The 14,330-nt window shown below is 31.7% G+C and overlaps 1 protein-coding gene and 1 pseudogene across 1 annotated transcript in view; one reads left to right on the top strand and one right to left on the bottom strand.

Moving 5' to 3' along the window:
• SEMA3E (semaphorin 3E) overlaps positions 1-14,330 on the bottom strand; it is a 234,294-nt gene that overhangs the window by 3,210 nt on the left and 216,754 nt on the right. The window contains exon 16 of the mRNA XM_006925735.2: positions 13,255-13,394. Within this exon, the coding sequence (XP_006925797.2) occupies positions 13,255-13,394 (140 nt within the window). The remainder of the gene's footprint in view (positions 1-13,254; positions 13,395-14,330) is intronic.
• Positions 5,282-5,400, top strand: LOC112474053 (annotated as a pseudogene).

Below are 14,330 nucleotides of genomic sequence, written 5' to 3'. Positions count from 1 at the left end.
TCTCCCTACAGTTGGTTCCTCCTCATCCAGAAAGGCTGACCTAAATGTTGTCTCTCCAATAGGGATAATGTTTCATACACCGAGTATGAAACATTATCTGCAAATATATAACAATCCTTTAATTAATTGTGTTTTTACAAATATCTTTCCCCTTTATTTTGACAAATGTGAGTACTACTTCTTTAAATTTCATTTCTTTTTGTCATGTTCCTGACTGACTAGTTATTCAGACTCTCTGTTGCTTGCCCAAGCAGGTGAGAATTATTCAATTAACCAGATCTTGCCTTTCTAAATCAATATCCCCAACAGCTTAATGATTCTTCATTATCTACAATTCTCAGACTAACTTTCCTACTTATGAAAATTATATAGTTATTCTGTGCTTCTCAGACTACAGTTGGTGGAATAGGTGCATTTCTGGAGATCACTGAGTTTTCTAGAAGAATTTCTTAGATTAGTATGTTTATTTCAATGGTAATCAATATAAATTTTAAAAAACTATATTGATTGAGGATCACGTGGAAGATCAACCTCATATTTTTATGTTTATCATACATTCTGAATCATTTTCAATGTTTGATAGTTTCCAGCTGCTAAGAAGAACAAAAATGGATTTCATATGTTAATGTTACATTCCAGCCAAATAAGAACCAACAACATCCTTATGTAGTAATGTACATAAAAAGTTTTGAAGTCACCTGAATAAACTGTTAAGAAGATTGAGTCATCACATGGCTATAGGCAGATGTTTTATACACACACATACAACACATATGTGTTACTCTATGTCTCATATTATGTTCATAGAGACACCTTATTTAAGTGAAAAACATCATCACATTAAATAAACATTTAAGTGATGAATAATTTGTTTATATTTTATTTGTAAATTTATTTTGGTTTTACATTAAAATAAGGGTTACAAGCATAAAGAATGCATATCTGGTTTGATTCTTGTGAATATTTAATAAACATTTTAATAGAAGTCATGGTAGTTGCCCAAGGATAATATTTTACTTTTAAGGGCAGTGGCGGGGGGCAACCTATACTAGAGTCAAATCTTCCTCTTCATAACTTCTCCGGCTCTCAGTTCCCTGTATTGCAACCTTATTTCCCACTTCTATGTCTTATTCTGGTCTTATTCTTTCTTTTCCTTAGTAAACTCCTTTCTGATGTTCACCTATCCACTTTTTAAAATTTCTTTCCAGGCTTAAACTTTCACTTCTTAAATGAATAAGTTCTTTAAAATAGCACATAAATATCTATTGTTTCTTTCTGTAACTCAATAGCGTCCAGGTTTGTAGCACGTAAGATGGTATTTATAATCCTTTTCCAATAATTTTATCTCTTTAACATAAATTTTATAAGGGCAAAAGTCTATCTCCTAATTATTGTGGATATTTCATAATGAATAGAGTGCTTAGAACACAGTGAAAAATGAGAACATACCAATTTGTTCAGAGTATACAAGCATATAAGGTAACAGGGTATACCAATAAGAATGTATCCAAGTTATTCACGTCTATATAAATTCAATAATGGCCTGGATAGGGAGAAAGCAAGTATAATTTCAGGAGCAGTTAGTTACTAATATAAGAGGGCTATGCTTCACAAATATATAGGGCAAGCAGTTCTGGGACACTGCCTTCACCTGAAAAGAATCTGCACACAAACATTCTCACTGAATATCATCCTTTGTTCTCTCTCTACTGTATCTCCTGTAAGAGTGAATAACACATGAGGAAATATAAAAATCATCTAGCCTAGTTTCTGGCATATAACAAGCAGTTTATGAAAGTGTTTTAAAATAAAACGAAAAGCAAAAATTGAAATAAATACAAATCCTTGATCACTGGATTAGAAATCTTTTTTTTTTTTTCAAATCTGGTATAAAAGGCAGGCATTCTTTCATAATCAAAAACCCAAGTTTGATCAACACTGCATTATGCATATATAAAGTCCAGACTGATTCAAAGATGTGGAAGCATGATGATTACAATGAGAACTGTACCATATCTTTTCTTTGAATGTTGGAGATAGGGCCTGTCTTAGAATTTAGTTTCCCTCTCCTTGTTACAGTGAATCATAAATTCAAGCATCAAAGATGTTTTAATTCACAAATCTGGATAGATGTACACTATGTAAGTTAAATAACCTTGAAAGGTAAATGTATCTTCCATGGCCTATGAATACCTAAAAATAATAAATGACTTAGAAATTTGTATTTGCAGTCCTTCCACAATTTAATCTTTCCAGTTTAGTTAACATGGGTACCTTCAGTATCAAATCTTGATTACAGAATTGTTTTCATCCAGCTATTCTTTTTCTATGTCTGCAGACCAGATTTCCTTGGTCAAGAAGATGGTACATAATACATCACTTTATCAAGTATTCTTATAGGCAATCTAAAAAAATACAGAATTTTTTACTGAAAGTGGTTTTAATATTCTTAACTATAAAAATTGATTCAATATGTTTCATAAAAAATAGTAATTGAGCAAAGAACCTTGCACATCTGGTAGCTGGTCAGGAAGAAACAGTGATTTCCATGTGTATCAACCATATGGTTCCATACTTTACATAGGAAGAGAACAGACATAAGCCTTGAATTGGTTTAGTTCAGAATATATTTAACAACGAAATTGGTTTTAGTCAAGAAATAAAGACCAACAATTTATATATTTGTTTGTTTGTTTATCTGGCCTGTCTTCCATAAAATAAAAAAAATTGGTTGACTTAAAGAAAAAATATTAAATATGACAGAATAAAAATAAAAATCTTCTTTTAGTAAAAACATTTTCTAATGTTAACCTGCTATATGATAGAGATGAGTACCCAAAAGAGACAGGGTGAATTATTTAATAGTTTATTTGGAAAACCTATTTCACTAAATAAGAAACAAAGTTATATCGGTACTTCAAATTAGTTAAAAATCCAAATGTGGAAAATGTTTCTAATACGAGATGATAATGAGAAGAAAGTTATCATAAGTAAGAACTAAAAACTACACTGTGAAAAAATTAAAAAAACATCAAGTATATCAAAGAAGAAATGTTGAACATTTATATTCAAGAATAGATTAAAATAAAGAAGATGCAAATAACTCTGGAAAGTCAACATAAAAAAGAAAAATGAAAACAGCATATGCATAGGCAGTTTAGAGAAAGAAAAACTGAATTGTTTAATAAGCATGTAGGTTAATGGTCAACTAGTCATAATAATTTTAGAAATGCAAATTTAAACAAGATAAAATCTTTTACACAGAAGATAAAAATTAGAAAATACTAAATATTGGTGAGGATGTGACAAAATGGGAACCCACATGAACTGCTTTGAGAGGGAAGATAGGGAAGAAATTATGGAAAGTAAACCAACAATAATTATAGAAATGAAGGATATTGACAGTTAATAATGCAGAAATTTTCATTCAGATATAGATGGGGTTATTTTCAGAAATGATCATTAAAGACATGATGGTGCGAATGACACTCTTGGTCTACTCTTAGGAGAATAGATCAATTAAATGCATGCTATGTCAAGCAGCAGACAGAAACAATGAAATAGATACACACACAGAATAGATAAACCATAAAAACACAGTGCTGAGTTTTAAAAGTAAGAAGCAGAATAAGATCTACAATGTATTTATTTTTATGGCTCATGCATACTCAAAATGTCATATAGTCATTCAATATACAAATATAGTATTGGACATATTCCAATCATTGCAATGGATACATCTAGGGAAACAAAGATGAAAGTGGAGAAAGGTGGTGCAGGAAAAATAAAGTCAAACAAGAGAGATTTGTGTGGACCAATCGTGACAATGTTCCATGAACTAATTATAACTAGTATGTTTAACTAAGTTATGCATCTGAAGTCAAAAACATGAACCAAAACATACAAAAAAATCTCCAGTTGTCGGTGATGATTATCCTGGTTTGATAACCAATAAACTAAGTTTGTTCGTAAGATCAGTTCCTACTCTAGTATACTACAGTCATATGCTTTAATAAATACTGCCCCCAAATAAACAATCAGCAGAAGTTTAAGGATAATGTTTTGTTATAATTTCCACAGATAAGAATACCAAGATGATCAGGATGAGGAAAAATAAGAGGACAGAGGATTAAAGTAAAGATAATATTTGAACATAAAAATACACACCATACGGCACTGAACAACTATTATAACAGGAGTATAAGTTCAATAAGAAATTTTCTAATGATGAGAGAAAAGTATGATAAATTCTAAGATCCAAAGGTCTCAGACATATTTTAAAAATTATTCCTTATGACAAGTACATCTTTTCCTGGCACCAAGGCCTGAGAAAAATCTCCTTTGTGTTTTCATAAAATGAGAGACAGGCATCAAAACAATAGCAATAGAATAAATATATTTCCTTAAGGTGCTGTCTCAGTGCCAGGTGAGAAAAAGATGCTCAAGCACAGTTCAATCTAAGCTATTCAACGGGGCTAAAAAATATGGTACACATATACAATTCTAAGCTGGTATATCTTTGTCAGATGTACATTTTCTATTCTCTAGAAGACTATATGGACTATAATTTACATTAGAACAAGAGAAATTGGAAAGTGAAAGGAATTAGTATTTTTGAGCATCTTCTGTGTGCCTGACGATGGGTTTATTGTATTACCATATTACTTTATTCAATTTGATGCCCAGAATCAAAGTGGTCTCAGTGGGACAAAGCATAGATCCACCTCTGATTCTATAGATCTAGGAAGATATAGTTAATTTTCAAAGAAATTCAGTGTTGTCTTAGAAAATTAACAGAAGAAAATTCTATCTAAAACTTTAGATCTATTTCTGTTCTTATGACCACAAAATCACTTTATATTTTTTCATTCATATAATAGGAACTGTGTCTTTGCTGTGAAAAAAAAGTAAATTAATGTGCTATACTGCTAATTACTCCAGAACTAAAATATGAGGCATATGATATTGTAAAAATATGCTTGTCAAAGCTGAAAAACATATAAATTCTGAATATTTATCTGTAAAGTTTAGAAAAGATGAGCATATTTTAATAGACTGAAATAAAAACATCAAAACTGCTAAACAGATGTTTCAAATAAAGCAGAGTTCATGCACTTTATGTTATGACAACAAGAAAAACAAAAATAAATACATTAATGTGGAACAAATCTGATGTTTTCAGTACATGTGTATAAAGACAAAAATGTAAACTTATGGCTGTCATTGATTTCTTAGACTTCCTGCCAAGGGTTAGCATTGGTGAAGGTCAAGAAAATATGAATCCTACAGCCACACCACCCTGAACATGCCCAATCTCATCTGATCTTGGAAGCTAAGCAGGGTCAGGCCTGGTCAGTACTTGGATGAGAGACCACCTAGGAATAGCAGGTGCTGTAGTCATTAAAAAAATAAAATATAAAATATAAATAAAATAAAATAAAATAAAATAAAATAAATAGGCTTAAAAAAAAGAAAATATGAATCACCTAGCAAACAAGATGGTAGAAGGATGAGATGACATAATACAACTGCAACATTAAAAGTTGTAATTTGTGTACTCCATTTTCTCTATTTTGTTCTTACAAGAGAAGCTGTCTCCATAATGCATTGAATCATCAATAAAATTACATTTTAATTGAAACTGTACAAATTTAGCATGGATGCAATGAACTCTAAATTATCTGGAAGGAATTTCTGATTGATAGTAAGTGGTCTGAAGGCAGAGTTGAAAAGTTAAACTTTTGGCATAGAGTACGAAAAAGAATTGAGAGTGATGTGAAATGAAGTTTTGGAGTTTTGATGTCAACTTACATACTCTTTTGGATTTCTATAATAAAACATGAACTATTTAAGGAGTCTATACAATACATACATTTTAAAATGAGACTTTAAAATGAAACTTTATTTTTAAGACACACACACACACACACACACAAATATTTTCCCTTATATAGAAAACCCACAATGGAAAGATCAACAAGGATCAAGGCGAAATAAATCTTCCATGCTTACCAAAAGATAAATTATAATGCTGGTCTTAGGGACCAGAGGCTTACTTGCCTCTCTCATACCACCTTGCTGTAGGCATGAAAAATTATGTATCTTGAGACTATATATACAAATTTGCACACTGGGGATTTATGTAAGTTTATTCAACTTATTCTTAGAATATAACCTTGTTTACAGTGTTTTTGGTTTTGCAGTTAAAGACTAAAGACTAAAGTCCAAAAGAATGTACTCCAAGAAACTACTGATATTGCTTAGTTTTATTAAAACTCATTCCTATGAAATTATAGTGCTTAGCACAAAGTGAAGGTTTAGTTATTCATGAGAAGATATTTTTGTCCAAAATACAGAGATATTCTTCACAATAATACTTATTTAATAAAGTTTCACTTGAGTGTTTTCATTTGATCTCTTATATCAGAGGTCAATAAACTTCCTGTGAAGAATGACATGGTAAAGATTTTGGGCTTTGAGGTCATATGGTCTCTGTTATAAACTGCTCAACTTTGCAGTTGTAGCAGGAAAGCAGCAATAGTCACTAGCTAAACAAATGAGAGTGGCAGTTTTCACATAAAATTTTATTTACAAAAGAGTTGGAGGGCCCGATTTGGCCTCTAGGCTGTAGGTTACCAACTTCTACTTTAAATCATTGTCAGGTTCAGAGGACTATTCTATTTTCAGGTTAAAAATAATATGCTCCAAGTGCAAAACATTCAAAGTGAGTATCACATCAAAGTGAAGCTATTTACTAATCTTGTGATTATTTTGAAGAAACTATGGTTTTCTTTATCATGATAACTAAAAATTGTACACAGTGAACTAATAAACATTTAAATCTAAGCCAATAAATACCTATTAAAATTTTCCCTCATTTACTTAGTTGTAAAATATAGTGCTTATGTATTGTAGAAAAAGAGAAATGCATAGAGAACTCAGACTTCAATTGTCCAATGAAATACCTTAAGGATGAATTTTTTTCCTTTGGGATTTTACTCAGGATTAAATTTTTAAAGTTATTTTTGAGACTTATAAATTCGAATATATGGAATTGCAGAAATTGAGAGTTCATAAACTAGGGCACATCACGTTAGGGTGATTTAGTTGTGTTTATAATAATTTTGTCCCCTGCAATCACAAAAATATAATTTATACATTCTTCATATAAGGAAGACTTTAGCTGGTATTCTAAATTAAAACTGTATGTAGAAATATATATGGCCATTGAATTTAAATAATTATAGAAGGCCTTAGGAATAACTAAACTTGGATTTTATGAATGAAATTATCTTATGAATATACATAAAATATTTTCTTTACTCCCAATTCACAGAATGAGAGGCTTTTCTCTTCCTTCTTAGAACCCACATCTTAACTTTTTGTCTGTAATTATTTTCTCTCCCACATGGTTTTTATTGTGCTTCACCCGTTAGCTGCACATTTTCTTCTTTATGCCTATTTCCCTTCAACCTGAAAATATTACCATATCACCTTTTTTTTTAAGTAAAAAAAAAAGAAAAAAACTTCTTTCAACTCTTGTCTCTCTATGTCTACCATTCTTTCTCCTCCAAACCTTTAGGTAGAGTACACTATACTAGCTGTTTCTAATACAACACAGCCCTACTGAATCACTTATCCTATTGCTAGATAGCTTCCAGCTCAACAACCATTCCACTGGCTACATTCTCACTAGAGACCGTGTACTTATTTTCTGAAATTTTCCAAGGGTGATGTTTATTACTTTGCTCTTATCTAATTCATTTTTGATGAGTATTATACCACACTATCTTGATGCCACTTAAGCTATATATACTACTTTAGTGTACTTAAGCTATATATACTACTCGAGATATTTTTACTATTTGTGTACTTTTTGGCAATTACTTAACCACATTTCTATAATCCATATAATACTACCTCAGAGAAATTTTGTAAGTGTTAAATAGTCTACTACATGTAAAGTACTTAGAATTGCACGGGGTGCATAGTAAGCACTAAATGAAAGCTAACAATAATTATTTGTTTTTCCATCTTCATTTAGTCTTTTAGCATTTGTCTTCTAATTTTTCCTTAGGTATGGGTTTTCTCCTTGATTCTAGCATTAGTTTACATTGCTTCTTATTTACTCATTCTCCAAGGTAAGTGACAGTAGTTGGAGGTACCACTGCGTGGTGACAAAGGGCCTAGAATTGAAAACAATCTGTTTGGGCTCAAATTCAGACTGATTTCACAGGCTATGTGAAGTTATGCAAGTAACTGAATCTCTCTGTGCTTCAGTTTCTTTATAAAGTGGGAATAATAATAATAATATCTATTTCATAAGACTATTGCAAGGATCAAAAGTATTATTATATTTAAAATGCTTAGAACAGTGCCTGGCACACAGTAAAGTGATATTTAAGTATTGATGGTTGGTATATTATTCTTACTTTTGTTATTTCCTTGAATTTAATTACTACTTCTTGCTGATCTCTCTCACACATCTTTTGTCATATCAAATCTTTCCTTTGGGCAATATATTCCTTAATATGAAGATACCACAAGGTCAGCTCCAGCTGAATGAATGCTTTACATGAGTTCCCAACTCAACATGGTCAAAAATGAGCTCAACATCTTTTTCCTAAACCTTCTTTTTACATTCTTTGAATCATGTTACCATACCATTAGCCACATAAACACTCAAACAAGGAACATGTGAATCATTTTGATTGCTTCTCTTTTATTTCAAATATCAAATACATTCAATATTATCTCATAAAAATTAAAAATGCCTTTCCCAATCCTGCTACCACAGTTTAGTTTTGGTAAAAAATCTTTCAGTTGACTATTGAAATATCTTCTTAAATGGTCTTCTTGACTTTTTGCTTATCCTCTAAGACTGTATACCAGTTTCTAGAGTAATGTGCCTAAACAGTTTTTCTAAGGTGTTCTCATTGGCTTACAAAGTGAAATGGTTCCTTGATCTACCTATTATTTTTGCTTCCTTATTCTTAGTCATAGATCTACACTTACCATATTGTTTCTCATTTTCATCACATATGCTTATATTAATTAACTTTTATTCATTCATTAAGATATGACTCAAATGTCATCTCTACCTTGAGTCATTTACATCTGCAGCCTCCATCCTTGACCTGTTGGTTGAGACCATTTTCTTTTCCATAATTTCAACACAAATGTAAAAACATTTTTTTTTATTATTATCTGTTTACATTCTTGTATTCACTATAAGACTATAGGCTTCAAAAGAGCTAAGGCTATAATTTATTCATCACCTATTAAAGTAGGCTCCAAGAGAATATTTATTTAGTCCAAAACATTAATTGCAGACACTTAAACACAGAGGAAAGTAAAAGGCTGAAAAAGTATTCCATTTGAGATTTTAAACAGCCTTCACAAATCTCAGTAATGTCTGAGAGCATATGTACATTGCTATTATGTGTATGAAGTAAACACTAGCACATTATTTGGCCCTGAAGATAAAAAGCACATACAAGTTAATATTGTGTCATTGAACATAAAATTTATGTCCCTCTCACCTCAATGATTATCTGCTTCCATCTTTATCCCCATTGCCATACTATATCCTTAAAATAATAACCAAAATGATCTTTTTAAAACCAAATTTTGATCACATCACAGCTCTGCTGAAAACTACCCAATGGCTTTCTATTTAATTCAGAGCAAACACCAAAGACACTTTAGAAGGGCTTACAAATCTCTGCTTGAGCCGCTCTTTACCTCACCCTTTGACTCATAGTATGTCTCCCCAGTGCTCATTCGCCTCCAGCCACACTGCTCTTCACGCTGATATTCTTTGAATATACCAGGAGTGCTCCTACCTCAGAGCCTTTGCATCTTCTGTTTGCACTGTCCAAAAGTTTTTCCCCAGCACTGTCACATGACCTATTACCTCCTTCAACTCTCCTTCCAAATGTCACTTTGCTGTTGACCGTCTTAATGGGACACTCCATGAACATCCCTTTAAAATTGCAACCTCTTTCTGCAAGTAATCTCTCTTGTATTTTTCTCATCATCTTCTGATAGATTATATATAATTATTATTTAGTCATATTGTTGTTATCATTATCATCATCATCATCATCATCATCATCATCATCATCATATCTTTATTCTCCAGAATACAAGTTCTATGAAAGCAGAATGTATGATAGGTGCTCTATGGTAGATGCTCAATAAATTTCAAAGGAATGACTAAAGCATTATTTTAGTTAAAAACATAAGAAAATGAGGTAGAGTGTTTTGAGTTTTATATTTACATAGGCTTAAATGATAGAGTACACTTATTCTGATATGGAATCCTTCTACCAACAGGCATAGAGTAAAAGCCTGAAAAGACAATCTGAGAATGGAAATACACTGAGGTATATATCATATAACAATGATTCCTGGTATTAAGGCTTAGAGTACGAACTCTAAGTACGAACTCTGAGTTCAAATTATCAGCAGGTTCTCAGACATCTAAACATAAGGAGCAGTGCCTTTGCTATCAAGGTTGCAGCATTATGCTCCACTAAATTCTGATGAGAAACAAAATCTGTATCTATCCCTATCCCTATCCCTATCCCTATCCCTATCCCTATCCCTATCCCTATCCCTATCCCTATCCCTATCCCTATCCCTATCCCTATCCTTATACCTATACCTATATCTATACCTGCATCTACATCTATGTCTACATCTACATCTATATATCTCAAGCTGACATCAGGACATTTTTCAGAAATCAAATTCCAGAATTTCTGCTGTGAAGTTTTCTATTTGTCCATGTGCCAAAGCACTTAAAAACTGTATTTTTAATCCAATTTCAGAAGGTTGTGTGGCTTAGCGGAAAGAACAGAGATCTAAATTTGAATCACTTTACTAGCTGTGAATAACTAGTAAAGTTCTATGTCTAAATTACCTCATCTGTAAATATTTATTTTAGAATAAAGTGGTATATTATATAAAATGCATATGGCAAATTCCTAGTTATTTAGACAACATATAAATGTAAAAGAGCTCTGCTTCGGAGTCAGAAATAACTGGTTCACACCTTGGGTCCGTTACTGACTTTGTTTATGAGCTATGCTTCTTTTAGTTTCTGCATTTGTAAGATGAGGATTATTACATCTGATGTGAAGTCATGAGAACTAAGAATAATAAAGTAAAGCATCTACCATGGTTCATGCAGTAGATATACACTAAAACATAGCCCCATCCATCAAATTTTTTCTATTAAGTCTTTTTCCTTAGGATATCATAATAACTGAGGCACATCATAATCAATCAAGTCATCAAGACAAAGGAAAATGCTCTTTTATTAAGTACTTATAAAGTAGGCTTTCAATAAACACTTATGAAATAAAAAATATAGAGATTGTGTCATATGTGGTATATAAAGAAGCAAGAGATTATAAAGTACATATCTGAGAGAACTGCAGTAATCTAATTGAGAAACTAGATGACTGAATTATGTAGCACTTCTAAAGATTCACTTGAGCAAAAATTTTATCCACCTGAATACGTGGTTTCTGGATAACTCCAGAAGGCTGAGATTAGATTTGCAGGCAGACACTCCAGACTCAAAGATTTCAGTTCAATAAAAGGAAGATGAGTATATGACAACTAATTATTTTTTTTACAAAGGCTATTGTCTGATTGCAAATTAATATTTTTGTGGTTTATGTCTGCAAAGAGCCTTGATGGCTAAAAGCATTTCCATGTGAGGTAAGAACTGAAGAAGGTGAATTTAAACATCCCTTACCATGGCCAATATTTGATAACAAAATGATTATCTTATATGTCTCATAGTAACTACAATAAATGCAAAAATGGTCTTTAAATAAAACTGTGAACTCTAAAAAGTCTTAACAAGACTCTAAATGACTCTAAAATACTTTAAAAGGACATATAAGCAAATTTATTCTGTTTGTATCTACAGCATACACATTCAGCTTTTGTTGAAGTCAACAATGTTGTGTTTTGTTTTAGACTGTGAATAAATCAATATATATTGCTATGTCGATAGAGTTTAAGTGCTATCTTATTATGACAAAACTACTAATGCAGAGAGTAAATTCAAAACTTCTAATATCAGTAAATATATCAATCAAGAATATTTGAATATAGTTGAAAATAGGGACTCAAATTTGGGTAAAGAAGTAGATTACATCAACAATGTGAGAAAGAAGCTTAAAAGTTAACATAGTGATGGCTGCAATATGTCGAATGATTTTTGGTAAAGATTTCCAAATAAGACAGACCATGGTGGGTTCCAAATTAGAAACAGAACAACCTGCATGAATAAAACTGCTGATGAAAGAATTACTTTTGTCTTCGGAAGCTATTCAACTGAAGGAACTATAGAATATTCCCATGATGCAATTTAAAAAAACAGTTTCACCTCTGATTTAAGGAATGGAAAATACTTTAGTGCTAAATCAGCAATTTACTTCAGCACAATATGTTATGACATTTTGTACACGTGTTTCTTCTTATGACATCATAAAATTTAGAAAAATTCTCCTTTCCTGATTGTCTTTCTATATTATCTCTAATAGCCTTTGTTAAGCTGAGGCACCTTCTTCTCTAACAGCTATCACAGGAATCTAGGATTTACAAATCTAATCATCTCCCAGAATGTATTTTATGATTTTAGATGAAAAACATGTTAGATTTTAGTTTCACTATAAGGTAGAGAAAAAGCATAAAAAGTCAACATGCTCTACATTTGGGTTCAGTAATCTTGCTTCCAATGACACGTGTTTGGTCTCCACTGCCAAAATGAGGTGGAAACTTCATTGACTCACTATCTGCTCTGCACCTGTTGGTTCCCCCTCATGTCCTAAGGCAGGTCTCTACAATGTCTTTCCCTTATTCAACTTGCGACCTTCTCTTTATCAAGGACCATTTCTCTAATATCCACCAAGATCTATCTCCCATTAATATAATCAAATTTTCTTCTTTCTATTTTAATTCCTCTTTAATAATAATCTAGTTTTCAAGATCTAAATTATATAGATATAGAATGTATTTATATTATGTATGTAAATATAGATGTATATAAAAATCTAGGTAGTATTTAAAAATCTTTATGTGTATGTAAATAACATATAATAAATAAATCCACTTTTAAAATGGCATATATAAACAACAGACTTTCTTTTAAGCATAAACATATTATCACCTATTTACTAATTGCACACTATATGCAAGACACCATGGTGTGAATGCGCAGCTATGAATTACCTCCTCTTTTCTTGTGTCATGTCCTTTCTGTACAAACCAGATAACTTTTGCTTGCAAAGATCGCGGAGTACATTCCAGCAAAGTACTGTTGTTCTCTATGCCATAGGCCAGTCGCTCTTCAGTCTTATCCAAAGCATCCCCTACAACATGAATGTTAACATCAGCCTGAGACTTTGATTTTATTGGCAAGCAATATTTAAAAAATATTTTAAATAATCTTTTAAAACTATATTTACATATATGTATATACATATATATATATATATATGTGCTTTTGAAAGGGAGATCATATATATATGTATATATATGTATATACATATATATATATGTATATATATATATACACATACATATATATATGTATATGATCCCTGCAACAAAGTGAATAACTTTGATTACTTATTGCAAATTTTTATGCAAGGTCATTTAACGAAGTTATTTAGAGTTAGTTGCATAAAAAAATTTTAACATTAAAAAGGCACAGCAGGCTATGGGATGGGATAGAGGAAGTAACTGGGAGCTTGGTTCCAAAGGATGAGACAATTTGGACAGTAAGAAGGTGAGTCAGTGTTAAAATCATCATCAGTGTTAAATTTATGGGAAATCAACGGTAAGTGCTTTTCAAAGCAGGCAAAAGAAGGTGAGAACCAAATGCTCACTCAAGACATAGGACCCAATTCATGATGACAAAAGCAGAAAGCAGAAATCTAGGTGATGTGTGCTTTCTAAGCGTGAGTGATATATTGACAAGGAATTGCACTTATCCAGATATTGGGCTCCTGCACTAAGAGAAGAATATGAAATTGTACTAAGGACTTTGTGAACCAAAGCTTCCTGATTATAATCTGTATCTCAGACCAGAAAGGCTCTCACTGGACTTGAACTCAAATTTGCATACAGCAAGTATACCTAATTAAAGTGGGTAATAAAAGCCATAGAATTTATTTTTTTGTTTTAACCAAGATCAAATTCAACAACTAGGCCCTAGGAGGTTTTCCCTATTCCTGTGTCCTCCTCACCTTCAAAGTTGACCCCTGTTTCCCTAAGATTAAGATCCTGCCTTTCTCTAGCCAATA

Source organism: Pteropus alecto, unplaced genomic scaffold (genome assembly GCF_000325575.1).
Source record: "Pteropus alecto unplaced genomic scaffold, ASM32557v1 scaffold69, whole genome shotgun sequence".
Lineage (NCBI taxonomy): Eukaryota > Metazoa > Chordata > Mammalia > Chiroptera > Pteropodidae > Pteropus > Pteropus alecto.
Note: the sequence above shows the minus strand (reverse complement) of the source record. Positions and strands in the feature narration are given on the sequence as shown.